Source organism: Podarcis erhardii (assembly GCF_964252035.2).
Source record: "Podarcis erhardii genome assembly, chromosome: 7".
Taxonomy (NCBI): Eukaryota; Metazoa; Chordata; class Lepidosauria; order Squamata; family Lacertidae; genus Podarcis; species Podarcis erhardii.
This window is the reverse complement of record NC_138511.1, coordinates 64291969-64319464: the sequence shown is the minus strand read 5'-3', so window position 1 is coordinate 64319464 and position 27496 is coordinate 64291969. Positions and strand designations below refer to the sequence as shown.

General features: G+C 44.8%; 2 protein-coding genes across 6 annotated transcripts in view; one reads left to right on the top strand and one right to left on the bottom strand.

Moving 5' to 3' along the window:
* TFAP2E (transcription factor AP-2 epsilon) overlaps window positions 1–1604 on the top strand; it is a 74012-nt gene extending 72408 nt beyond the window's left edge. For all 5 annotated transcript variants that reach the window (XM_081871705.1, XM_081871707.1, XM_081871704.1 and 2 more), the window contains one exon: window positions 61–1604. In XM_081871705.1, coding sequence (XP_081727831.1) covers window positions 61–349 — 289 coding nt within the window. In that variant the 3' untranslated portion in view covers window positions 350–1604. The remainder of the gene's footprint in view (window positions 1–60) is intronic.
* A 12050-nt stretch (window positions 1605–13654) lies between these two features.
* PSMB2 (proteasome 20S subunit beta 2) overlaps window positions 13655–27496 on the bottom strand; it is a 28223-nt gene continuing 14381 nt past the window's right edge. The window contains exons 4-6 of the mRNA XM_081871723.1: window positions 18247–18409; window positions 15379–15428; window positions 13655–13878 (exon numbers count right to left, since the gene is read on the bottom strand). Coding sequence (XP_081727849.1) covers window positions 13771–13878; window positions 15379–15428; window positions 18247–18409 — 321 coding nt within the window. The 3' untranslated portion in view covers window positions 13655–13770. The remainder of the gene's footprint in view (window positions 13879–15378; window positions 15429–18246; window positions 18410–27496) is intronic.

The window sequence follows — 27496 nt, the reverse complement described above, 5'->3', positions numbered from 1 at the left end:
GCTCGTGTCATTTTTTTTCTTGTTTTGTTTAAGGTTATATCTCCCCCTCTCTCATTCTAGGCAAATCTGCAAAGAGTTTGCCGATTTGATGGCCCAAGATCGCTCTCCCCTTGGAAACAGCCGCCCTTCCCTCATTCTGGAACCCGGAGTTCAGAGTTGCTTGACCCACTTCAGCTTAATAACTCATGGTTTTGGGGGGCCGGCAATCTGCGCGGCACTTACAGCGTTCCAAAACTACTTGGTGGAGTCGCTCAAAGGGCTCGATAAAATGTTCATGAACAGCACAGGCAACGGCCACCCAGTCGGCGACTCCAAAACATCAGAGAAGGAAGTGAAGCATCGGAAATGACGCCACAGTTCCCCAGCCTGCCCAGTCAGAGGGTTTTTCCCCTTTCCCAGTTCATGAGATAGGAGGCTTGGGTCTTATCGACGTTGGGAAAAGAAAAGCAGCAACAGCGAAGACCCGCCCTCCTTTCCTCTTGCCATGTTTTCTGAACTGTGACAGACGAAACCAACTCAACAAAATGTGACTGGAGAAGGAGGAACATCCACATGGGCCTCACAGAGATGGAAGTAAAATCAAGATCAGTTGGTGGTTGCTGTTGACACTTTGGGTATTCAGTAGTGGATACCAAAAGCCAGGTTACATGTGCAATTACTTTTTCTTTTAAAAAAATACATTTTCTTTGAAAAGCCCATAATCATGCAATGTTGAGCTGTTCCAAGAGATAAGTGAGCAATGTAAAATGAAGAGGTCTTAGTGGGGTCAAGAAGGGCAGGGGGATGTTTTTAATTTGCCTCATGGAACCGGCCCAGAGAGATGAGGCAGAAAGAGCAAGCAAGGTGTCTGCTGATGTTCACCTCCGTTGCAGACTTATGGGTCAAGGAAGAAGGAACCTCACCTGTTCCACTGCCACTGAGCAGCTCTGCGACTTCGTTTACATGTTTTGACCAATTGGAAATCACAGTGGGTTTTGTCTGATTTAGACCAGACGCACCAATACACACGTTTCAGCAGTTTTTCCCCTAAAAGGAACAGAGTCCCCTGCAAATGCTCTGTTCTGTCGAGGTGTCATTCAGCTGACCTGGACCCAGGATGAGTGAGATTACACCACCAGCCTCCACTCCTTGAGTTTTCAATTTTTTTAGTAATATTAAATAATGAATAAATGATTATACTTATAATAATAAATTAATAAACAATTAAAGCACAAGAAAGAACTTGAAGGAGGCCAAACCGAACTGTTTTGAAATCTGTATATATTTATTTATGTGTAATTAAATCAAAGTTTTAAAATGTCCAGTGCGCGTTATTTATATCCAATTAAGTTGGGACTTCTTTAAAAAAAAAAAACTTTTTGAAAACTAAGTCAGTCTTTGGAATTTTCTGGAATGAAGTTTTGGATACAGAACCTGGTAGCATGGACAATAGCCTGTGATGCTAATGATTAGAGACATTTAGCCCGGTTTGGTTTTTTCTTTTTCTTTTGTACTTGCTGTTGTCTCTCTTAAAAAGCTGCAATAGATGTACAATGCCACCACCACAACAAACAAACAAAATGTCAGTCATTATCTTAATAAAACCTCTTTTTATTTGGAAACAAGCCCCTCCATCCCTGTGTTTGTAATGTTGACAATGAAATAGAGTTGGATCTATGAGAACAAAAATGAAAAGCCCAAAAGCAAGCACTCTGGGATGAGTTGACATATTTGGGGGAAAATGTTTACTGTATTGATTTCATCATTATTGAAAAAGGTGATATCTATATTCTCTGGGCCCAACTCTCTATGGTGATACCCGAGCTATCCATCCACCTCATCCTTCTGCTGAAGAGTTCCATTGGAGCCCACAGGAAAGGGAGGAAAAGAGGGACAGCCCAATCCTGTTACAAACAGCAGTAAAGAAAAGGCTTTCTCAATGCAGTGTTAAGGGGCTGTTGTCACATGATTTTGTCTGCAATTAAATGAGAAACTACCTAATTCACACTTTGCAAACCAAAATCATAGCTATACTTCAAAATTCATATTTCTCCAAATTTTGTGATGCAGTTCTCTAATCAACTTGCATGTACTAAGATGCATATAATAGAGAAATTGTGCATAAAATTTTGGGCAAAACATAAAAATGCATTATTTTAGGGGGAATTGTGTGAATTAGAACTGCAAACAAATATTTTTATTAGGAGAAATTTGCACTAAAATGCTGGTAAATTTTCATGAGGATTTTTTAATATACAGTGGTACCTTGGGTTACAGACGCTTCAGGTTGCAGACTCCGCTAACCCAGAAACAGTACCTCGGGTTAAGAACTTTGCTTCAGGATGAGAAGAGAAATTGTGCGTCGGCGGTGCAGCGGCAGTGGGAGGCCCCATTATCTAAAGTGGTACTTCAGGTCAAGAACAGTTTCAGGTTAAGAATGGACCTCCAGAATGAATTAAGTTCTTAACCCGAGGTACCACCGTAGTTACAAATTGCTGTGGAAATATGAAGAAGTGACTAAGACTAGAATAATAGGATACAGAGAATCCACAGTTGACATCAAGAATCCTCTCACTCTGTCCTTGCCTGGTTTGCATGGTCTAAAACTCTGAGCTATATCTTGCTTCTGAATTCAAAATTTCTACCATTTAGTTGATCTCCCACTAGCAATACAGCCAATAGACCTACATGGGCATTAATATAGATATGGTTACTAAACCATAGAGAAGCAACATGGAAGGGTATGTTAACAACTTCAGCCCTTTAGTGTGAAATAATCTATTCCTTTCCATTTTCACAGATACCATCTTCATCATCTACCTAATTGTATGTCACTTCCCCTGAAAATTATGCCCAAAGTGGCTCACAACATATGAAATGAACAGTAAGCGTAACAATTCAAAACATAGTATGATTATTTATAACTGTTTCTAATATCAGTAAGTCCTTTTAAAAAACTCAATCCACACAACATTGTTGAAAACTATGGTCCAGATTCAACAAAGTTGCCATACCAGCAGGAACCAGTGCAACCAGTCCTGCTAGTGCAATGGGATTTTCTCCCTTCTCTTTTCCCTGTGCCCCCTGTCCCCCAGTTCCTTGTGAGGGTTGGATAATCCCCCACAACAGAGCATGTGGGGTGGGGAAGAGGGGAAATTGTTCCACGAGGCAAACGAAAATACTTGCACGGGTGAAACAATTGGAAGAAAGCAGTGTGGAAACCCTCCCAATACAAATAAGCTAACCTAATTTAACAGCTGTCACCATCTGCAGTGATCAGCAGTCACGAAATTAAAAGACGCCTGCTCCTTGGGAGAAAGGCAATGGCAAACTTAGATGGCGTCTTAAAAAGCAGAGACATCACCTTGCCAACAAAGGTCCGTATAGTTAAAGCCATGGTTTTCCCAGTAGTGATGTATGGAAGTGAGAGCTGGACCATCAAGAAGGCTGATCGCCGAAGAATTGATGCTTTTGAATTATGGTGCTGGAGGAGACTCTTGAGAGTCCCATGGACTGCAAGAAGATCAAACCTATCCATTCTTAAGGAAATCAGCCCTGAGTGCTCACTGGAAGGACAGATCGTGAAGCTGAGGCTCCAATACTTTGGCCACCTCATGAGAAGAGGAGAAGAAGAAGAAGAAGAAGAAGAAGAAGAAGAAGAAGAAGAAGAAGAGGAGGAGGAGTTTGGATTTGATACCCCGCCTTTCACTCCCCTTCAGGAGTCTCAAAGCGGCTAACAATCTCCTTTCCCTTCCTCCCCCACAACAAACACTCTGTGAGGTGAGTGGGGCTGAGAGACTTCAAAGAAGTGTGACTGGCCCAAGGTCACCCAGAAGTTGCATGTGGAGGAGTGGAGACGCGAACCCGGTTCCCCAGATTACGTGACTACCGCTCTTAACCACTACACCACACTGGCTCCCTGGAAGACTCCCTGGAAAAGACTCTGATGTTGGGAAAGATGGGAGGGCACAAGGAGAAGGGGACAACAGAGGACGAGATGGTTGGACAGTGTTCTCGAAGCTACAAACATGATTCTGACCAAACTGCGGGAGGCAGTGGAAGACAGGAGTGCCTGGCGTGCTCTAGTCCATGGGGTCACGAAGAGTCGGACACGACTAAACGACTAAACAACAACAATTTAACAGCTCAAACTAAACAATGTATAAAGCAATACAAATAAGCCAACATAATTAGGTAACCGAGACTAAACAGGAGGTAAGATACCACTTCAAAAATGGAATAATCAGGTACAGAACATCACCCTGCTCCAAAAGGCAAACCAGTGGTTTGCTTCCAAGACTCAATTGTTAACATCCAAGAACTCCACCAGGGGTACAGCAGGCTCTCACCGAGAGGGGGCTTATGTCTGCCATTATTGTGGGCTCGCAAGTGATCTCACAATAGTTCAGATATGTCTGGAGGGAGCCACTTAAGGGAAGGGGAACTGTATCAGAAGCTGTCACTGAGTTCTATCTTCTCATGCATGACATCTATGTGTACAACCACCACAGCTCTTGTGTTTAGATAATCACGCCTTGCAAGACTCGTTCATTATGGTGTCCACAAGATTGAACTTGAAGACATCAGTTGAACACATTTGAAAGAACAACTTATCATTGTCTTCCCAGGTCATCGTGAGAATAAAGTTGGCAGCCTTTTGTTTCATTTCGTTTTGTTATTAAAAAACCACACATAAAAGACCTCTTGGTTTAATTGCCTTAATATTTTTTGGAAGCAAATGAGATATGGAAGGGGACTAGGGGGGCAGCTGCCTTACTAAAACCATTGGCAGTGGTTAACCTCAAATCTTTCACCAGCTGAAGCAAATATTTGGGGGATTTATCCATTCAGTGATTCATCCCAGTCACATTTTCACGGCCAATTTGCCTGCTGTTCCCTCAAAGCTTGGAAAGGAAACACTGAGGTAAATATGAATGCTCAAATGCAGGAATATCAGATATACTCAAATACAAAAAAATCTAAGCTGGGGTAGGTGGGGACATACATTTTTCTTTCACCTGTAAAAACAGGTTTTGTACTTTATAAAGAAAACAGGTGTAATTGGCCTTTAAGGGAGCAGAATCCTGCCCTCCCCCAATAATACCTCTCATTAATTGGAAAGCAACATTAAACACCTTGTTAGAAATTTGCTGCATTTGTAACCACAAAAAAATTCAAACGCATGGCTATATAAATCAGGAATATTTTTGTTTCCATCATGTATTTCCCCCTCCTTAACTTGGTAATAGCTATCCCAAACCTAAATTGGTTTGCCCATTTTCCTTTCAGAGAGTTGTACCACCTCCTCTCAAATAGTGGTGGTGGCAAAAGTGTGTCTAAAACCATGTAAGAAAAGGGTATAGATATTTTAGTCAAAACAGAAATGTCATACTTTGGGGGGGGGGATTATTTCAGAGGCATATAAAGAATGATTAAGGGCTGAGCTAGACATTATCTCAGCAGCTCAAGTGGATTTTCCCATCTAGCACCTGCTTTGAAACATTTGCATCGACTACCAATTTGCTTTGTCTGCCATTGCTTCACGACGCAGGTTATACCCTTTAAAGCCATGGTGACTGGCCTGTGGTCCTGCAGATGTTATTGGATTCAGTCAATCTGCAGTTCCAGGATTCTTTGGGAGAAACCATGACTGTTTAAAGCGGTGTGATATTGCTTTAGATGTGTAGAGCAGATGGGGCCTAAAAGCAGCAGTCTTGTGCTTTTGGGAGCTACATGTTCAGCACCATCGTGTTTGCTTTTGTGTGTTTACGTTCACAATTGGGCACCCTGAGCATTGCCCCAGTGTGGGAGAAGAGACAATTTAAATGTGTGCGAGTGAATGGATGGGGAGGGAAGACCTACAGATGTCTGCCTGTATTAAGTTTGCCAGAATCGGAGGGCTTCCCTCCCCTTCCTGTAAGTTCTTAACCTCAGCTGCTCCTGCTGTTGCTCTCCTGTCAGAGCCGGCAAGTAGCTATTTAGCAATTAGCTTGGCTTATTTACCTGCTTCTCCCCTGGTACGAGGCACCTGTCTGGAAAACAGACTGAGCCTTATTAAGGGATCTTTTACACAACAGGAGGGAGAGGAATCCAGGCAGCCTCAGTTGTGCAGACTGGGCCAGACCCCAACTTCTCACCTTTGCTACAAAGTTTTTATTACTGATGCAGAAGAGGGATTTGTTTTCCCAGCCGTAATGGAAGATGTCACAGGGCTGAGATTCACTCCTCTGCAGCATAAAAGATAGCAGCTCCCAAGTCCTCAGTATCTGGCCCTCAAAACTCTCCCCCCCCAGGCCACTCCCCCTCTCCACAGAAACATCTTAAATTAAATAGCCAAGCCAAAAATATGTCTGACCGAGTTACAGGAGGTCCAAGTTTCTTCAAGCAAGTGTTAATAAAGGAAATAAATACAAACGAATCAGCGCTGAAAGTATATTTTTGTAAGTCTTGTTAGTCAAAGCCAAGTACCACACCATATCATTCCATTTGCAGATAGTGTATCTGCCTGGGTCTTTCGCAGCTGCCACAAGAGTCTGGTTTATCCGATTATTACAAGAGAGATCCTTGCTGCACCCTCTGAATAATGAGAGCAAATTAATCCTGGTTCCATTTCAATATCTCTGGGAAGGATGGCTGCCTCTGTCCAAGACTCTTGCAACTTACTAAGAGTACACCTACTGAAATCAATGGGCAGGACACAGAGTCATCAGAAGCCGCCGTATACGGAGTCATAACTTTGTTCTATCTAGCTCAATATTGTCTGCACTGACCAGAAGTGGCTCTCCAGGATTTCAGGCAGGATGAATCGCCAAGTTCTGCCTGGAGAAGCCAAGGACTGGACCTGGGGCCTAAGCCTCCTCAGTGGCGGACTTTAGGGTCGAAAATTTGGCAGCACACCGTGCAATGCCAAAATTTGCACCATGAGTTCCAGCCATGTCACTGATAACACATTTTGGTTTACAGAATTTTACTGCAAAAATACTTGTGTATGTGTAAAGCAGATTACTTGCATAACTGAAGCTAACATAGGATTTATTACTATTTCCCCCCAAAATTATTATTTCATAATTAACATGGCCCAGACACTGGCAGAGGAAGAGGAGTGTGGGGGGAGCGCACTGCCCCCGACAGCGCAATGCCGGTGGGGTTCCATTGTGGGTGGACCCCCCCCCCACTGCGCTGGGCTCCACACCCCCAGGACGCGTGCCAGCCCCGCCCCTACCTGCTCTCCGCCACTGGGCCCAGAGCATCATAATCCTGAGACCACTCATGGAATCTCAATCCACCTCAACGAGGGCACGAGATAGCAAACGACGTGGTATTTCGTAAGCAACTTTGAAAGACACAAGCTTCATTCACATCCCTTTGCTCTGCTTGAAACATGAAGTGGAACAGCCCATTATTTTAATTTATTGAGATCTAGCTCCTGGTTCTGAGTGCTGCCCACACAATTGGACCACTGTTAACCATTAAAACAAATGTAGCCGTCTTCCAAAATGGGAACTGACATTTTAAGGCATTTGGTTCGGTGCTAATGTGCCATTAGGTAGTTATCCAATAAGTGCATTCATGTCGCTTAACTCGAGCCAGCTGTCTGTGGAGCAGAGGAAACTCTTGAATGCGCTAGCTTTATTTATTTATTTTTTCCTTGCTCATTTTAAAAAGTAAAAACAACACGAAAACAAAGCAGAAACCTATACTGAAATTGCGGGTATTTGCTACTTCCCAAGAAACTGCTTTTCTTAACAGAGCTCTGGACAAGACAGGGCCGTTGTTCATGATGCAAATCAAAAACCTTTTTGACCCATGCAAATCCAGGCAGGAAGGCTGCAGCCACAGGGGGCTAATGGGGGCTTGAAGCCCCAAGGGGAAATCAGACCCCCTCCTTGAAAGATCTGGTTTCATTAATGAAGATCCTTCTAAGTCTTTTACTTGTGGAAACTTAAAGAGAAAGCATGCAAATGTTCTACTCCAGCCTCCACTGGTCCAGTGACGTCCAGATGGTGTGAACTACAACTCCCATAAGCTTCAGGCAGCACAGCTGAAGGTCATGGAGCCACCATTTGCACTAAGGTATGGAGCTCCCGTCATCTAGCCCCATATATTGTGGTTGCTTGAATTATGTTTGGGGCACAAAGCCCAGCCCCCTTGCCAGTGGAGGGGATATACAGCCCCTCTGACTTCTGAGCTTTCATCACACACTTTCAAGCTCATGCCTATGGGCATAAGGACTAGAAACTATTTTTAGAAAACAAAAACAGCTGGTTTTCAGATGCTGAATGCTGCACCCAACACTAAATCTCATGCTCAGGCTTCTCAACAAGTGGAAGTGGAAGGATCTGGGCATGGGGGACAGGAGGGAGTTGAGCGATAGTTGTGGGGCTTATAGGGCTGCACTCACCCCTCAGTCCTAGGACTCCACTGCTGCCAAGCTACATATTGAAATTATACACCAGGAGTGGGGAAGCTGTGGTCCTCTAGATCAGTGTTTCCCAACCTTGGGTCTCCAGCTGTTTTTGGACTACAACTCCCATCATACTTAGCGAGCAAGACCAGTGGTCAGGGATGATGGGAAGTGTAGTCCAAAAACAGCTAGAGACCAAAGGTTGGGAAACACTGCTCTAGATCAGGGTAGCCCAACTTCATCCAAAGTGGGTTGCTAGATTACTGGACATGGAACCTGCAGGCCACACACTACCTTGTCGCAGAGGGAAGCAAGGCCAAAGTTTGATGCCCCTCCCAGCCCTCTTGCTGCCTTCCCAAATCCACCTGAGAGCCACATCAGGCTATGGGAAGGAGGCGTGAGGGCTCTGGCAGGGTCCTGGAGCCCTTCCACCTCCTTCCCAAAGCTGGGAAAGTACTAAGCAAGCTTTGAGAAGCAGGTGGGAAGCCTCTGGGACCCTGTCGGAGCCCTCATGCCTCCTTCCCAAAGCCCAGCACCTCATTTACCCCAGGCTTTGATAAGGGCTGGGAGGGATGTAAAATGGTGCCGAGGGCCACTAGAAAAGGCCTCAAGGCCCTGCTGGCTGATGGGATTTGGGAGTCCAACAATATGGGGGGAGGCGCAGGACTGTTTTACATGTCATTTATTTTATCTTTAAAATCAACCCATGCATGGTCTTTTTATTTTTCATTTTCTTCCCCCTTAGGTTTATAAACTTATTGTTTATAAAAACACCACCACCACTGAAAGCTAATCAGTTGGGGGGGGGTGGATGAGAAAACCCAGGTACTTCATTTGAATTCTTCCTAAAAATATAAATATAAAATAAAAAATGATGAAGCTCCTAGAAAAAATGAAGTGTCCCACTGATGACTCTGTTTTGAAAACCCCACCCCCTCAACAAACTCTTTTGTTCTGTGGCTTAAAGTGGGACCCCTTTTCATTTTATTCCAGAGGCTGCCACTCTGCCCTCTTCCAACACAGCCTCTCCTATCTCCCCTGTCAGTGGGGGATTCAGTGCTTGTTCCTGTGCCCCGAGGCAGAACATATGCTCCCTTCTAACCCAACTCCAACCAGTCTGTTTGGGGGCGGAATCATTAATAAACATACAACTATCACCTGCCTCTGGAGGAGGGCTAAGCATCAAAAAACATATATATGTATTCCACGCACATCCATTCTGCTGGTGATAGTTTACAGTGTAAAAACCATCCTAGGGTTTTAATTTATATGTATGTGGTAGGGATGACTGGATCTGTCAATTTCAGTTTCTCCTTTTTCAACTCCTAAGTTCTCCACATTTGCAAATTTTAAAAAAGCATGTCCTCGTAATAATCAAGCAGCATTTTAGTCCAGATTTCTTAGTATGTAATTTTGCCTATGCACATTTTTGCAGTGCAATTTCCCCTTACATAATACATTTTTGAATTCTGTTTTCACAGAACATGCATTTTTATGCACACTTAACCCTGGTATATACAATTTTGTTCACATTTCTAGGTTAGAGAACTGCATCACAACATTCAGAGAAGTATGAATTTCAAAGGATGGCTGTGCTTCGATGCACGTGTTGTGTCAGGAAGTGTGAATTAGGGAGGTTCATCTCTAAATGCAAATGGAATCAAATTTGGGGTCAAGGCCCAGCTCCCCCAAGTTGCAGGTAGCAGGATCAGAGCCAGGGACCTTCAGCACACTTTGGGTCCTCCCCTAAGACGAGGGCTCCATTTGAGCACATGGGCTCCTCTGGGAATGGAGTCGTGACCAGAAACCAACTGAGACTTTACCATGCGCATTGTGCTTTAGGGCAGTGATGGGCAGTTGGCGGATCAGGGCCAGGCCTGTCCCATGTGTTATGGACCACCAGTGTCCAATTTCTGCCCTGTCCTGTTTGGACTGCCTGTTTCCTTGCCTGATGAAGCCTTCAGGCAGGAGACATCACTTTACAATGATAGACGGGCAGTAAATTCAAGACATGCAAAAGACATCTCTCTTCGCACAGTTCATAGCTAACCTATGGATGTAGAGATGGCTACCACTAGCTTAGATGTCTTTAAAACAGAACTAGACAAATTCATGAGGCCTCTCAAGTTCTGAGAAATTGGACCAGGTTGGACTTTGGTTTGTTCAGGTTTGCTCCTGCTTATGCAAGACACTAAAAATACAATTTTGAATCTCCCTCACTTGGTACCCGACATGGGGGAGATGTACAGGTGAGTAGGTGACCCAGGGAAGTTAAGGATACCTTAGGGTTCCAATGTCTGCCAGCGTCTTCATAGTCCAGGGTCTCCATCTATAGATATCCTACAGGGGATTTCACAAAGGAAAGGCAGTTCTGATCAGACAGGCGGCCTGCCGTCTACTCATAAGCACATCAAGCCTTATAGCAAGTCTGATCATTGATCCATCTAGCCCATGATTGTCAGTAGTGACTGACAGCAGCTCACCAGGATATCAGACATCACTAGTTCTTACCTGGAGATGCCTGTGACTTTCTGCTTGTCCTTCTCTAACCAAAGGGTTCTGTTTACACATCTCAAATTCCCATGTGGCTCTTAGCTCTCAGGTTGGCTCCATCCTGTCTTTGGCCAAGTGTCTAATAAGGCTCCTGTCACTTTCTATCAGCCATGCTGGTCCTCTGCTGTATGGGCAGAGAGTTCTACTCAACGCTAAAGCCACTGGTACATCTCTCAATCAAGAGGTGGGATGACTTTGGCTGCACTCAATGCAACTCAAGCACCACATAAAAACCCATCACAACTACTCCTAAGAAACTAATTGAACATATGCCCCAGATTCGTAAGGAACTAGGCCACTGGCCCATTCAGCCCTGTACTTGCCCACTCGGATTGGAAGCAGCTTCCCATACTTTCAGACCAACTTCTATTCTACCTACCTGCTTGCCCCAGTAAACACTTAAAATACTCCCAGCAGCTGATCTGATAACATGCTTTGGCCAGCCTCCAGGGGGCAGCACTCCATGAAATTGCCAAGACACCCAACTAACCCAATCCACTCTCCCTTCCCTCTCCATCCTGGTTTTATGTATTGCTAAGGTTGTATTTGTTATACTGATTTAAGCAAACAAAAAAACCCAACAAACTGAAATAAAACTGCAATAAACTAATTTTAAACTGCAACAAAATAATTTTTAAAAATGGGAAGAAGAGTTTTGTAAAACAACATGAGCCCAAGCAGGATCATAGGAAGCTGCCTTTTAGTGAGTTAAGACAACTCAGCCCACCTACTCCAGTACTACTTCCAACGACTGGATGTAGCTCTTACCCCACCCTACCTCGAGATTTCACATTTCCCTAGTTTTCCAACATTAATTTGAACCAGCACTGGGGTGGATCTATAAAACAAACCAGTAACTGCTGAAATCTTACAACACACCACCAGCCCAGTGTAGCAGCTTCTATTATTTTCAGGCTGTTATCCAGCGTGTTAAGGGTTAAACAACACCTTTGCCATCCACCTTCCTATATTTTACACTTCATTGTGATAAAGTCTTCCAGGAGCACCACCTCAGGTTGGGGAGCTGTATGTTTGAAAGCTCCCTCTTAGAAAACTAATGAAGTCATCCCTGCATGCAGAAAATCTAGAACAAAGCCTTTTCCCCTGAAGCTGCTGGTACATACTATATATAGGAGGGGTGGGAAACTTGTGGCCCTCCAGGTACTTCTGGACTGCAACTCCCCAGCCAGGATAAGGGGAGTTTGTTTTCTGAACCCCTGGCCTACCTGGCAGCAAGTCAGTACACCAAGCCCAAAGGTCTGGAAACGAGGTTTAAGGTCAATCCAAGTAGGCCAAAGTCCCGTAGTCAGGATGCAGTCAAACCTGAAGCACTGTCCCACAGAGGTCCAGGAACACCCAAATCAAGATCCATCAACATGGGCAGTTGAGCAGAAATAGCACCTCAGCTCTGCTTCCCTTTTGTACTTTGCCTGCTGATTGTAGCATCTGGGCTTGATGAGGCAGCTGACCCTCACTTGTTCCTACTCCAGCTGAGAAATCACAGCCATCTCCCAGAGCTAGCGAGCCCCACCTGGCCAGCTAGGGAGTTGGGCTGTGGGCCCTTGCTTGCCTCAGCCTCCTGGAGAACTGCTTTCTATACCTCAAAGCCCACCGTGTTCATGGAGACAGGGGCCTCTCTGGCTCTGGGTCCTGTGCACTGACCATCTTCTCTTCAGTCTCCACCCCACCCCACCCCCGTGAGAACTTCCTACACCAACTTCTCCTTCTCCATCGCCAGCTAGCCCCCATGTGTCCAAGTGCTGGCTACCATGATCCTCTTCCCCCTCCCCGTTGTCCTGCCAGTTCATGACCACTTGAGTCCAATACTGACTTAGATGGATCAATGGCCTGACACGGCGCAAGGCAGATTCTTCTTGTTCCTATTCTCTGACTATGTATCTAGAAGACAGGAAAAGAAGATTAAAAGGCAGAACCAAGCTCTCAATAAGATCCATTTTGAAAACACTGCAAGCCAGCCTTCCCCAACCTGGCATCCTCCAGAGGTTTGGGACCTCAGCATGCTGGCTGGGCCTGATGGGAGTTGTAGTTAAAAACTTATGGAGGGAACTAGGTTGGGGAAGGCTGCTGTAAGGGAGCAACTGAGGAACATTTTTGGCTACAGTGTTTTCAAAAATGATGTTTTATGAAATCTAAAAGGAATGCCTGTTTTGGCCAAAACTAGTTGAGCATTAATAAAAAGTCCCAATATTCCTTTCTTTGGCATCTTGAGATTGATGTCGTCCCCCTCTTTTGTATTTTTCACCTGACGCTGCCCATTTTGTGTGTATGAATTTGTATCTGCCTTTTGTGTAACATGGAGCACCATCTACACTTCGGTTTGCACCGGATAAAGTTTTGGAAAAAAGTTTTTCAAAAAGCAAGTAAGCAAGCCAAGCCTGTGAACTAACACACTCTCTCTCTCTCTCTCTCTCTCTCACACACACACACACCCACACACCCACACACCAGTGAGCCACTACAACCTTCTATAGTGGGTGGAGAAGGGAAACTACTATGGAACCTTGCAAAAGAGCCATTTGAATGGCATGTCTCAATGAAACTCATCTGCTGCCAGGTAAAATCCCCAACCTGTGGCTCAAACCATGGGCAAACAGCAAAGCCAAGACTGGTGATGGGAGGAGGAGATAAAAAGGTAGTATTCACTGAAGAGGTATCTTGCCCCTCAATTTGTTGGTTTCAGAGAGAATGAAGAGAGAATTATAACAGAAGATCTTTATTTGTATTTGCAAAAGTGCAGTAAATGAACTCTGGATTTCAAACAAGTAAAAAATAAAAAACGCCAAATGGAGGCAGGAAGAGGAAAGTTTGGGCATTTAGGCCTCTGCTGTCAAGAGTGGTATATTAGTCACATCGTGGATGCCATCTTTATCGATGAATCGAGCATTGAATGAAGGCAAGTTCAGGATGAAGCGTTTCTGAAGCTGTGGGAAACAAGAGTCATGTTTACGTTAAATGTTTTTCGAAAGTCACCTAAACTCTCAGCAGCCCAGCACTGTCTCATTTCCTCTGCGTGAGCAGCTGGCAATAACAAGCACCCAACTAAGAAATCCAAAAAGTTTGAGCAAAATGTTCCCTGTGAAAGTTTACCCCTATTCTTAGGGAGCTATCATCTATTGCAGGGAGAGGCAGAAGGCAGGCAGAGATCACCATGTGATTTGCAATAGATTGCAAGGGTTTTTGACTTCCAATAATTAAAGCATTGACAAGTAAATAAATAGACATTTTATTACCATAAATTTGTATTTAGAGCCAATAACCCAGAAGGAGGGCAATATCACACGGAACATCCTCACTCTCAAGGAGAAGGGGCAAACAACAGACTTCAGAATAATGGCTCCTGTCCCCATCTTCTCTCCTTTCCCTCAGCCACTCAGGCAAACAACAGGTCTCAAAATTGTCCATTCTCAACCCTTACATGAGGGTCACCCAAGCAGATTTTTTTTTGCTGGGGGGGTTGGGATCCATGCCATTGCTCACCTTACACTAATCACTTATCTCTTAGCTTCAGTGCTCCTCACCTGCAAAATATGGGTCCTACCGTATTTTTCGCTCTATAACACGCACCAGACCATAACACGCACATAGTTTTTAGAGGAGGAAAACAAGAAAAAAAAAATTCTAAACGAAATAGTGGATATATGATTTTTGTGGTTCATGCTGTGGCCACAGACATGTGATCTGACAGTGAGTTTGGAGTAGCCCAATGCAAAAATCCTGAGGATCCATGTGGATCCATGCTTTGTAACCACGGAGGAGGGAAGGAAGGGGAACCATGGATCCTCTGCTCACGACTGCAGCAGATCCCCCCCCCCCGCCACCCACAGGCATTCGCTCCATAACACGCACAGACATTTCCCCTTACTTTCTAGGAGGAAAAAAGTGAGTGTTATGGTGCAAAAAATACGGTAGTTGCCTGCCTTTGTGCATCTCTTACGTCAAGAGTTGAATGTTACAATCAATGATCTATATAGTAACTCTAACGCAGATCTGTCGCCCCTGGAAGGTTGTTCAGAAGGAAATGTGGCCCTCAGGCTGATAAAAGTTTTCTTCCTCTAATTTAAAGTAATGATGATACCATTAAATGTATGAATTGGACAAAGAGCTAAACCTCCCCCAAAAGGGGCAGAAGGATGGGTTATCAATATTAATTGTGGAAGAACCAGAAATTTAAAATGTCAACAATTCTAAACTTTACTACCTAACCATGAAGTAAACTAAGATGGTTGGAGTGGGGAGAGCAAGGAATGCTTATTCTCCACTAACCAATTTCACATCTGGCTGCTCTGTATTTATTTCCCCTTGTGGCAAGAATAATTTTTTTAGCGGGGGAGAAGTAGCAGGAGAAGGAAGGGGGAGAGTTAAATCACTGGCCAAACAAAGGCAACCAAACATTAGTCTCCTGGGCAAGGCAGGTCACTCACCTCCTCGAGACATTTCTTGAGAACCTCCAATGCTTCTTCACGGGTGATACCTGCAGGAGGAAAAGAGAGCACCACAGACAGCTTTAATTAGCCGCCAAGTCTCCTGGCCTCCTAAAAATCTCTCTGATGAAGTCCAAACAGCTTTTCAGTTGTGCACAAAGGAACGAAAGGCTCTTTCCCAGCTCTGAGAAAACTCGTTCCACATGTATGAAGGATCACCTGTGGCCCAGCTCCCTTGCCCAACGAGCCGTCAAAAATCGATTTGTTCCACCCTAACGGGAAGCCGGGCAGAATCCTGCCTCCCACGGCCAGGGGCTCAGGCGCTGGAAGAGCTGGGCCACCTCAGCCTTCTTGAGCTTATTACCACATTAAATCAGCTCCATCTGTCCACAGCCGGTTGCAAATCACTCAAAGGAGTGTGTGTGCATGTGTAGGGGGGGGCAGGAGGGCTGGGCTTTAAGTGCTACGTTCCCTGTTGGGTACTGATTTTTAACAATGGAAATGGCACGTGTGAGAAGTGCCCCAGCTCTTCTCACACATTAGAAGAAATGGGTTGCCCATGCTTTTGGGTGGGGTGGGCGGGAAAGAGACAGCAAACTGTCAACATGTTAGGCTGGGGGGTGGGGAATAATTATGCTGCCACCAATCCTGGGGGATAAGTGGAAGGAGACCCGTTTAAAATGAAATTTTAAGGAAGCAGAGAATCAAAAGGCAGAATTTGCACACTACCTGCTTCTTCAAGGTTGGTCTCCAATCAACAGCTGGTCACAAATATTATTTATTAAATTTGTATCCCACCCTTCTTCCCAAAGGAGCCCAAGGTGGCAAACATCAACATATTAAGACAAGGCAATTTAAAATAAAATAAAATCATATTTAAAAAATCTAAAACATGTAGTGCATCTAAAAACATAAAAATATTAGCAAATATTTTCAAAGTTTGTCAAAATTTCCATTTTGCCTTCTAAAGTTTGAATACAAAGCTGCCTCCGCTGTTAGAGGAAGTAAGTAATTGTCAGTTGCTGGGAACTGCAGAGGGGAGAGTTGCATTTGCAATCATGTCCCACTTGCAGGCTTCCCGTAAAGGCATCTGGCTGGCCGTTGTAAGGACCGGATGCTGGAGCAGATAGGCCTTTGGGCTTGATCCCGCAGGGCTCTTCTTATCTTCAGATTCAGATCTACAGCATGAATGCAAAATTCTAACTCAAAGTTTTGGAATTAGAGTGCACTAAACTTGTTGCCTTTACAGGCGTTGGCTATGTAACAACTGTCCACTCTCACACACACATTCTGCACTACTGCAGGTAAACCACTAGCTAAATGGCCATTCTCTTTCCCTCTTCACATGTTGCAGAGATCAATGACAATCATCTCCAGGGTAATCTGTTGGTCTTCAGCACTGTGTAATTGGTTTTGTTTGTTTGAAATGAGAGCTTAATTTTGTTTCCTCCAGCTTGAGGAAAAGCTCAAGTGTACAAATGCTTTAAATGAAATAAATGAATAAAGTCAGATACTAAATACCACTGCATATCAACAATCAAACACTATCAAATACTAAAATCAAACATCTTAAGATATCAAGTGGAAATAACAAATATTCAACATCAAAAGTTGTAGTAAAGTGGTGTTAAGTTGGGGGAGCAAATTAGTATCAGAACCACTCAAGGAGGAGATACTAAAACCCTCATCAAAAGATTGTATGTGTTTGTGCATCCGCACACTCATCACAGAAGTACCTGATATCTGGATTTTAGAAAATCTGAGCTTCTAGCCCTCATGCAGTTTGGAAATGAATACTGGTAGCATCCATAGAAGACTGAAAAGCCAGGGAGGGGGCTAGGAAAGGGTTTTGGCTGTTAGGAAGATCCAACCATTGCATCTCTTCCTGCCTCCTTATCAAGACTGATCCAGAGATTTTTGGTGTTCCAGGCAAATTCAAATTTTGCTACTACCTACCCAAACAAATCTCATTGCATGCCTGATAATCAAGAGTCAATAGAAGATTTGTAAAATTTCTGTAACTTAACTATCATATGTTGTTGCTGGGGTGATGCTGCAAAGGTGCCCTTGAAACACCAGTGCTGCCACAACTTACTGGGATGACACTGGGGTGGTGGCAAGGTCAGGACTGTGTGGGCACACTGGCAGCAGCACCAGACTGGCTCCTCCAAAGCTCCAGCACTGGGCTGACCTTGCTACTGCCCTGCATCTTCGCCGTTAGTGGGAGCAATGCCAGTGCTAGGAGGACAACTCTGCACTACCACTCTACTGCACCAGCTGCTCCTACCATATTGTGGCCCGATTTATTTTTTTAAATACTGTAAACTGCTCTGTGACACCCATATGAAAGGTAATATTTCAGCAACAGCAACAACAACACATCATCCCCCAGATTCTTAGACACCAGAAATCTGAACTCAGGTTACAATCTGCATTTGAGCTATGAGCTGAAAAAGCAAAGAAATCTCTCTTTCCTCAGGGTGCTTCCCCAGCTAAGGCAGGCTGCCTCATTTGCCTGTACCTCCAACGATGGCCATGCTGCGAGTGATGAGGTTCCTATTATAGTGTTCGGGGGTGGGGGGGATGGGTTGAATCCAGACTAACTTAGTTTTTCCTTACTCCCATTGATATCTGAAGGGACTTCGGTTTGTCATAACTAATTTTTCATATTGACTGTATTAAAGCTGTTGTCTCCAATGGTATTTCGTGATATGACCAAACAGTGTTTGATTATATGGTATGTAACTTGCTGCATCTTATATTGGGTACAGAGTTTTGTGAAAGCTACACCCTAAAAGGCAGCCTAGAAATACAACCATGGGTGGGTACACTACCAACCCCAATAATTTACAATTTTGATTTGCTTACCTGGTCTATAGTAGCGATCAAGGATGCTGAGTGTCAGGAAGGCCCCATAACCGTGGGCTGCAAAGGGAGCTTTAGCCAAAGAGGCCAGGTAATCCATGTAGTAAAGGGCAGGCCCATCTTGCTCATCAAAGCCTGCCAGCAGGAGGTTGACATGATAAGGAGTCTGTAAAAGAAGCAAAAGAAGCTGTTAGAACACAGATCTGGATATCATAGAATGACTTCTCAATATTCTGCATTTTTTCAAAGCACAAAAGAGAGTGCCACAAAGGGCTAACTATATTGGGACCAAACTGTGTTTATGATGTTATTCAACTCTCTGCAGTCATCAGACCAAACATTTATGAATGTGCACTAGTCATTGGTTTTAGTTTTTTTAAAACAACAACAATGTATAAGGATGAATACATCAGCTAAGTACGCTGTGTCAAGAGTAACATCACAGGCAAAAGAGCTGCAAACACCACAGCGTCGTCTTCAATTGCTCCCTCCACAGAATGCAACCATCATAATTTCTGTTGTACGTGATTTAGAAACTAAGGCATTAAGTAATACAAAACTATTAAATCAAATAAAATCAAGGACAAGACCTCTGCCGATAACCACAAACTGCTGTTGAGCTGTCACAGAGAAAGTTTGTGGGCCCCACCCACCACAAATTGTCCAAGTCAGTTCTTAAGTACCGTCTTAAGACGAAATTGGAGCAGTAGACAGAGATATAAAATAAAAGGGATCAATTTAATTGCTTTAGAATTCAGGAACAGAGCAGGCAAGTAATAATGATTCAGGCTTTTCCTATTCAAACTGTGTTTTTATTCTGTGTTCCACCTTGCGATATATATGAGAGCATGGTTTATAAATATTCAAATAAATAAATAGAGGGAAAGAATGACTGGGATTCACTTCCAATATGTCAAATCACAGCTTTTGATTGTTCTGTTCTAGTTCCGGTTCCCACTCTGTACACTACCAGATGGATGCTTATAAAAGTATCAGGAAAGAAACCTCCATACAAGCAAAGGAATTTTTTAAAAGAAGGACACGGAAGAATGTCAGAAGGGTTTCTGAGATTGCAAGTTGCTCCCCAGCTCCAGCAACATTGATTTAATTAGCCCATGTTAACACACCTTATTTACGCCTAAACATGTTGCACATGCAGAAGCTGGCAAATCAAAGCTACCTCGTAATTGGAGAGTTGGGTTCCGGGCCACAAATGTGGCTTCTAAACACCGACTTCTACCCGAGTCTGTGTCAGATGTCAAAGCATACATACATAAATGATGTGCAAACTAATTAGACCCGGACAGCTGTGCAGCACTTTTCTTGGGAATGCTTTTTTGACACAGGCAACTGCAGAAGACATTTCAAGCCCCTTGCCTTAAAAAGTCATATTCCCTCTTCCCTTACTTTTTTTTCTTCTTTTTTTAGGGGGGGGGGAAGCTGTGAGTGTATGCAGGGGAACCACACAGTCACTGAATGAAGTGGCATCACACTCCAAATACAAGCTCAATTTACCCACAGTCCTGCTATTAGGCTGTCTGCCTTTCCACGCACCCACTGTTAAGGTACAAATGTGTCAGTCACTCCTGAATGATGTGCTGGGGCACGCTAACAACACCTTCAAGAAAACTTAACTTGCTGCTAGGTAAAGTTAGTTGCTTCAGACACAAGAAGAGCACTGATGGATGAGGTACAGGGCCCATCTAGTCCAGCATCCTGTTCTCACGGGGGTTAATTGGATGCCTGTGGGAAGCCTGCAAGCATGACCTAAGCACAACATTGTCCCCCTGCAACTGGTGTTCAGAGGGAGACTGCCTCAAGCAGTAGATGGAGTGCAATACACAGCAATTATGGCTAGTAGACGCTGATATCCTCCAAGAATTTGCCTCATCCTCTTTTAAAACCATCCAAGAACAGGAGGGCGGGAGCATCTCCAGGTCATAATGTGTCATACACTTGACTGTAGTCCCAACCTTTTTCCTCAAAGCTTCTGTTCAGGTCGCACATAAAGCTCTCTTCTGCACCAATGGTGCCCAAAGTCTGTCAAAGAGCAAAATCAGCATGCTGTATTTATAAAATGGGAAGGAAACACACCACTTTACCCAGAAACGAAGCACAGATAAATAGAAGCAGTTTCATCAAGGATCCAACAGGCACAAAGTACTGAGACATTGAGACAGGGCAACCGGCGACATCTCTGTATGATTTGACACCACAGCCAAGCCTCCCTTTCCTGGGTGTGGAGGAGGAACTGTGGTATGATCTTTGACTTATGTGGTGCACACAATGACCCTGTGAGATGGGCCCAGCCAAGACCACAGCTGTTCCAGCAAGTGTTGTGACGGAGCATGAATTTGAACGTACATTAAATACAGTCGTCACCTATCTATGGGCACCTCACACAAAACATTCCAAGGCTGACATGGATTTTAGACTCAAACCTGTTGTGGATGACAACTCCCATCACCACATCAGCTACCCCCGCTGCACTCTCCCCCCCAAAATTTTTTTTTGCCTTTTTTGCTTCTTTTCTAAAAGTACACTTCAGAAAGTTCAGCTTAAGGGAAGGCTGGTTAAGAAGAGTCAATCAAGAGTGCATAAAAAGCAACAACAATGCCAACTTGGAGGAGTGGGATTCTTGCCTCTCTACTGCTGGATTTAAAATAACTGCAGTGATTAGGAAGAGCGTGAAATCCTTCAGAATTTACAGCTGAAGGGAAGAGTGGTGACAACCACACCAAAACGCGTGCACACACACAACACAAAATCAGCAATGAGAGGTTGGGGGGGGGAGTGGCAGTGTGACATCTGGCGGAAGCCAAAGTCGCCATGGAGGGGAGGGGGACGCAGTGGGCGAGAGGAAGGCATCCTACTAAGCGTGGACAACGAGAGAGGAACTGACAGCCTCTCTTTGGACCCAGGCCAGGCAGTGCCACCTATAATTAAATGTATCATCGTACGGAGCAGCACTTTAACGGGGAAGTGTATAAATGCCTGCCTGCGGGTGGAGGGAGAGAAGCTTTCATTCTGTGCACAAACACAGCAGTCTTTGCATTCCCAGAAGGTGAAGGGGAGGGGGGGCGGCAATGAGAGGATCAAGAAACCTTGTTCTGTATCATGTAAAATTGCAGCATTATGTCCTAGAGCTCCTTTGGCCCTTGGAAGCACCCTTCTGGTTTGAGGCCAGAAGCCCCACAGCAGCCTGGTGCACAAAGCCGTGGACTTTGTTTCCCTATGCTCAAAGCAGGAACTGGACTCAGTTGAGGAACCCTGCCTTTTGAGGTGAAGTGAGATGAAGTGTTCACTTTGTGGTGGCCCACTGGTACATGCAAAGGCATCAAGTGACTGTACACACTGAAGAAGGCAACAGTGTCCTGTGACCAACAGCGGCCAGCCAGGCACCTCCATGTTCTGGGAGCCGCCAAAGGCAAGAGCCTTTCCCTTCGACTTGCCTTCCAGCCAACTGGCATTCAGAGCTACACAGCCTCCAATCTGGAGGTGCAGATAAGCTGTCATGGGACAAGCACAGGGTCAAATGCATCCCTCAGGATTCATGGAGTTGTATCTTATGCTAGCTTTACTCAGAGTAGACCTGCTGAAGCTAATGGACATTACTAAGTTAGGTCTAAGTTAATGTCAATGGGTCTCCTCTGCTGCAGGAGACTGATCAAATCCAGTAGAGTTTAGTTTCTCTGTCTGGTTCTTGAGACCCTCTCAGGTTCACACCCCTCAACCATTCTGCTTTGCATCCTCCATTAGTCTCCATTAGCTTGGCTGGAAATGGGTCCTTGAAATCTTGATGCCTCTTGCTTGCCTGGATGGAGTCCAGGGAGGACTGTGTGAGCTTGTATAGAAACTAGCCTACTGTATAAAATTTATGTTTGTTGCTCCACTCACTTTTGCCCCTGCCCCCCCCCCTTGCCAATGGCAAGGTAATCAGCAGGCTGAAAGCAGTTCCTTACCCCTGCCATAAACCATCGCTTACTACGCCCAAGCATATTGAGCACACTTCACTCCTCTGAGCTTGTAGTGGGAAGAAACAATTGTGGTTTGTTTCACTCCCAACAAACTGATTTGTAGCCAAGGCTTATTCTTGGCTTACTGATTATGGTTAGTCATGAGATGCTAGTTGGGCACGGTAGGGTAATGAAGTGTAACATAATGCACACTGCAGCAAAAATTCCCAATTTCACATATATAAACATTGACAGGGTTTAAAGTAGCAACTAATCTGAAAACTGATTTGGAGGTCATGGTGGATAGCTCAACAGAAAATACAAAGTGTCAGTCCTTTAATTTGAATGTCACATTTTTCTTCACTTATAAAAGAGAGCTACATTTGGATCCCTTCCAATCGGGATTCAGGCCTCATCATGGGACTGAAACTGCCTTGGTCGCGCTGGTCGATGATCTCCGGTGGGCTAGGGACAAAGGGGAGAGCTGTTTCCTAGTTCTGCTGGATCTCTCAGTGGCTTTTGATACCATCAACCATAACATCCTTCTGGACCGTCTAGAGGGGCTGGGAGCTGGGGGCACCATTATACAGCTGGGAGCTGGGGGCACCATTATCCTTCCTCCTGGGCCGTGTTCAGAAATTGGTGTGGGGGATGAGTGTTCAGACCCCTGGGCTCTCACTTGTGGGGTGCCTCAGGGTTCTGTCCTCTCCCCCATGCTTTTCAACTACCTCCTTTTGCCACGCCAGAACCTTTAAGCCCAGGGTGGGTAACCTTTCACAGCCTGAGGGCCACATTTCCTCCTGGGCAACCTTATAAGGGCCACCCAGTGGTGGGCAGGACCAGAGGCAAAAGTCAGCAGAGTAACAAGTATAAATGCTATCTTTGTATAGCAGCCAACACACCCCTCTCTATCCTCCACTTAGACAAGCAACAGGTGTTATCAGGGTTCAAGGACACATTCCACCTAGGCAAGAAGACAGACAGGGTACAATGTAGGACCAGGGAAAAGTGCAGCCTGGGACAGTTGCAGGCAGCAGAAAAATAGAGGCCTGTGTTTGGCCCGAGGCCGGAAGTCCCATTCCCTTGCTGCAGCTGACCAATTTCACTGGATGACCCTAAATTGTAGAATGAGGGAGGGTGAAACCATTCTCTGTCCATGGCACACATTGACTGGTAAGCCTCTCTCATGCCCTTCCTTCCTTTTAATCATTTCTCTCATTTTCTCTTTCAAACTAAAAAAAAAAAGCCACAAACACTTTGGATTTTCCTCGCTGGGAATGCGCTCCAATCTGCCGAACGTTCCCACTCCCTGGCATCAGCTCCAGATTGCTCTCTGTTCTTCTCATTAGAGCAGCAGTTGCCCGCTGTAATTAAAACCACTTCCAAATTTAATGACTTAAGCAGCAACATGACACAGATGCCTTATTATACCAGATAGTTAACACAGTATTCATTTTCCCAGCCAATTTCACTTGCTAATCTAAAACATTGCCACTACCTTATAATCAAGGTGCTGCAAGGGGGCACGCAGTGGTGCTGTCAGGGCAGGACTTCGGGGCAGATGTCCAGGGGCCCCCCACTCAGTAGAATGAGCAGGAGGGTTCCCCAAATGCAGCAGGGCTGGCTTACCATATTTTGAAGTAATACACACTACGATCTAAAGTGGGGCCCCCCATAAGACCATTAAGTCCAGGTTTAAGGGTACCTCAAACTTTTCCCAAATGGGTTATCCCAAACACCTGTTTGCCCCATCCAAACCATGGGCAGCCAATGTCATGTTCACAGTGCAGTAACACAGCCACAGGACCCAGCAGCACTGTGGGTTGTGTTATAATGGCAGGCTCATCGCAGTGCAGCCTTGGTCAGGTGGTGGTGGTTTTTTTAAATAGGCTCCTACTCCCAAAGCTTAATGTTCTATTCAACAGCTTCATATTATTCAGCAGCAGGAACATGAGAAGCTGCCACATTCAGAGTCATATCATTAATCCTAGCTCAATATTGTCTACATCCGTGGTTCTCAAAGGGTGTGGCACACTACCAATGGTGAGGTAGGAGAGGATGGCAAGTGTGGCAGGAAGATTCAAGGACAGTCAAAGAAACATTTAAGCATTTCAGTGTAGTATAGTACAGTATAGTACAGTATAGTATCCATATATATATTTGCAGAATATGAATATTTTGGGAACAATTCATGTTTGCATGTAACTGCTTTGCTTTACACCTTCTGGATGTCCAGTGAGCATATTATAAAGTATTTGATTTATGTATCAGTCTTCATCACAAGATCTCAGGGAGGTTCACAAGATAAAAATACAAGGTAAAAAGCACAAATAAACAAGGTAAAAGCACAAATGGTTAAAACTGAAACAACAAAATAATAACCCCCCCTCACAAACATATTTAAAAAGCTATATAATGTTAATTAGCCAAAGGTCTGGTTGAAGAGGAATGTTTTCGCCTGGCACCTAAAGATTTATACTGAAGGTACCAGACAATCTTCCTCATAGTAGATGTGTTCTATGTTATAAATCAAGCACTGCTAGTTGTTGTTTATTTCTGTTTCCCAAGGTATTTCTTGCCAATTAAAAAAAATGGTGTGGCACAAGCAAATTTTTATTCTGAAAGTGTGGCCCAGAGAAAAAGGTTTGAGAACCACACATCTACAATCAAGGGTGGGAAATCTGTGGTCCTCCAGACTACAACTCCCATCATGCTCTCGGGGCTGACAGGCATTGAAATCCAACATCTGGAGGGCTCCACGTTTCCCCACCCTTCTCCATCTACACTGAAAGACAGCAGTTCTTCAGGGTTTCAAACAGGAGTCTTTCCAGTCATACCTGATCCTGGGATGCCTGCCGGCAAAGCAGCCGTTTTACCACTGAGCTGCAGCCCCTCCCCATTTCCCAACCTCTGCGTGCAGCATTGCTTCTTGGCAAACTCAACCCTGCAGGGCCAAAATGGCTCCAGGTTTCACAGAACAAAAGCAGCTGTGTTCATATTTTTAAATATTAGTGCGTGTTTTTTAAAGGAGTGATCAACTGAGCCCAACCTAGGAGACAAATTCTAACCCAGCCCCCAAATTTGGTGATTTTATGCCTGCAGGAATTGGAAGCGTAACATGTGCCTCCCCCCTCCCCAAGAGGCAAACACTGCTAGGGTTTATGCAGCCCCATGTCATCAGAGACCCCATATCTTGTGGGGCCCATCTCTCTCGACTTGTGCACAAAGGGAGAAAATAGGACATTGCCCTTCTGACTGCTGAGCCCGGAGGGCAAACGTTTGTGAGCCCATTTTAAAATGTCTTCTGATTAGAATCACGCGATTAAAGAGGGGTCTGGTCAGCAGCAGGAAAAAGGGGGGAAGGGGAGAACAGGGTGTCATTGATCCATGGCAGCTAGCAGAGCCAGCAATGCTACTGGATGGAATAGGCCTGCCCACCCAGAACACTAGCCACTGCTCTTTCATCCTAGAGAGTCAGATGTGTGCATACTCTGCGTGTGTGTGCGCACACTATAACAGCGTTTATACAAACCTTTCCCAGACACTGTTGATTCAGAGAGCTTTTTGGCACACACCGCCACTATATGATTATTTGGCTCAAGAATTGTAGAGATGGAAGGGACCCCGAGAGTCATCTAGTTCAACCCGCTGTAATGCAGGAATCACAACTAGATCATACATGACAGGTAGCCATCCAACCTCTGCTTAAAACCTCTAAGGAAGGAGAGTCCACCACCTCTTGTGGGAGTCTGTTCCATTGTTGAACAGCTCTTACTTTCGGAATGTTTAATCGGAATATTCTTTCTTGCAGCAATTTTCTGCTTAGGAGGGCCATATTTGTTTGATTAAAACTGTGTTTTATCCATTTGCAACTGCTGTATTATTATTATATTATTATTATTATTATTATTATTATTATTATTATTATTATTATTCCCCCGCCCATCTGGCTGGGTTTCCCCAGCCACTCTGGGCAGCTCCCAACAGAATTAAAAGCACAATAAACCACCAAACATTAAAAACTTCCCTAAACAGGGTTGCCTTCAGATGTCTTCTAAAAGTCAGACAGTTGTTTATTTCCTTGACATCTGATGGGAGGGTGTTCCACTGGGCAGGCGCCGCTACCGAGAAGGCCTTCTGCATTTAGAGGTGATAAGATGGAAGCAAGCAAGCACTTCCTAAACTACAAGAGGAAATGGCTACAAAAACTATTTGCCACCCCATACTGAAAGAACAGGGTAAGAAAAGCAGCCCAGAAATGAAAGCATGTTCCTCAAAGTGACCAGGAGATGCTCCCTCTGATGCCAAGAGCTGCAGAGTCCCATTGTAAGACTGTTTGCCTTTCATGCAAAAGAAGGGTAGGGAAATAATTCAGAAAGCAAGGAGTCACCCCCCCTTACCCCCCTGCCCGAAGTGGCACAACCGCAGTGTCAAAGTGCACTGTTTGCTGGAAGGCACTGCCATCTGCAAGAGCGCAACATTTCATCTCCGGTAAATAAACACATCTGCTTCTGCCAGTGTCCTCCCTGCTGTGTGGCCCATCTGGAGCAGGTAAGCTGGGAGGCAAGCATGGGCACAGAGGGAGAGGAACAGGCAGGATCAGGCCTCAAGGGACCTGGCACGCAGAGGGAGGAGGCAGAGTCCCGCCCTGTCGCATCCTGCTACCCCCTCTTCGCCAAGTGGCATGTTAAATTGCCCTCGTTAGTGAGGATGCTCCAAGCCAGTGTCACCTGGGCCATCTGTTCCAAAGGTCACATGACCTTGCAGAGCAATGCAAGAAGGGAACACTCAATAACCAGGACAGTTTGGGAAAGAAAACCCAGTAATTGCGGTATATGTTTCTTTCTCTGAAGGAGTTCCCTACAGGCTGGTAAGGGAAAACTAGAAATCCATATACAGTGGTACCTCGGTTACAAACTTAATTCGTTCTGGAGGTCCATTCTTAACCCGAACCCGTTGTTAACCTGAGGCACGCTTTCGCTAACGGGGCCTCCCACCGCCACGGGATTTCCATTCTCATACTGGGGCAAAGTTCTCAACCTGAGGCACTACTTCTGGGGTAGTGGAGTTTGTAACCCGAAGCATTTGTAACCTGAGGTACCACTGTATATGTGTGTGTGTATACGTACATGTGTGTGTGTGTGTGTGCGCGCGCGCACGCACACACACACACACACACACACACAAAAGGGAACTGGCCCAAAAAGCATTCCCTATTTTAGCCTGCTATACTCAATATCCAAATATGCTATTATTTTGCAATCTGGTTTTCTACATACTGGTGCAGACAATATCAC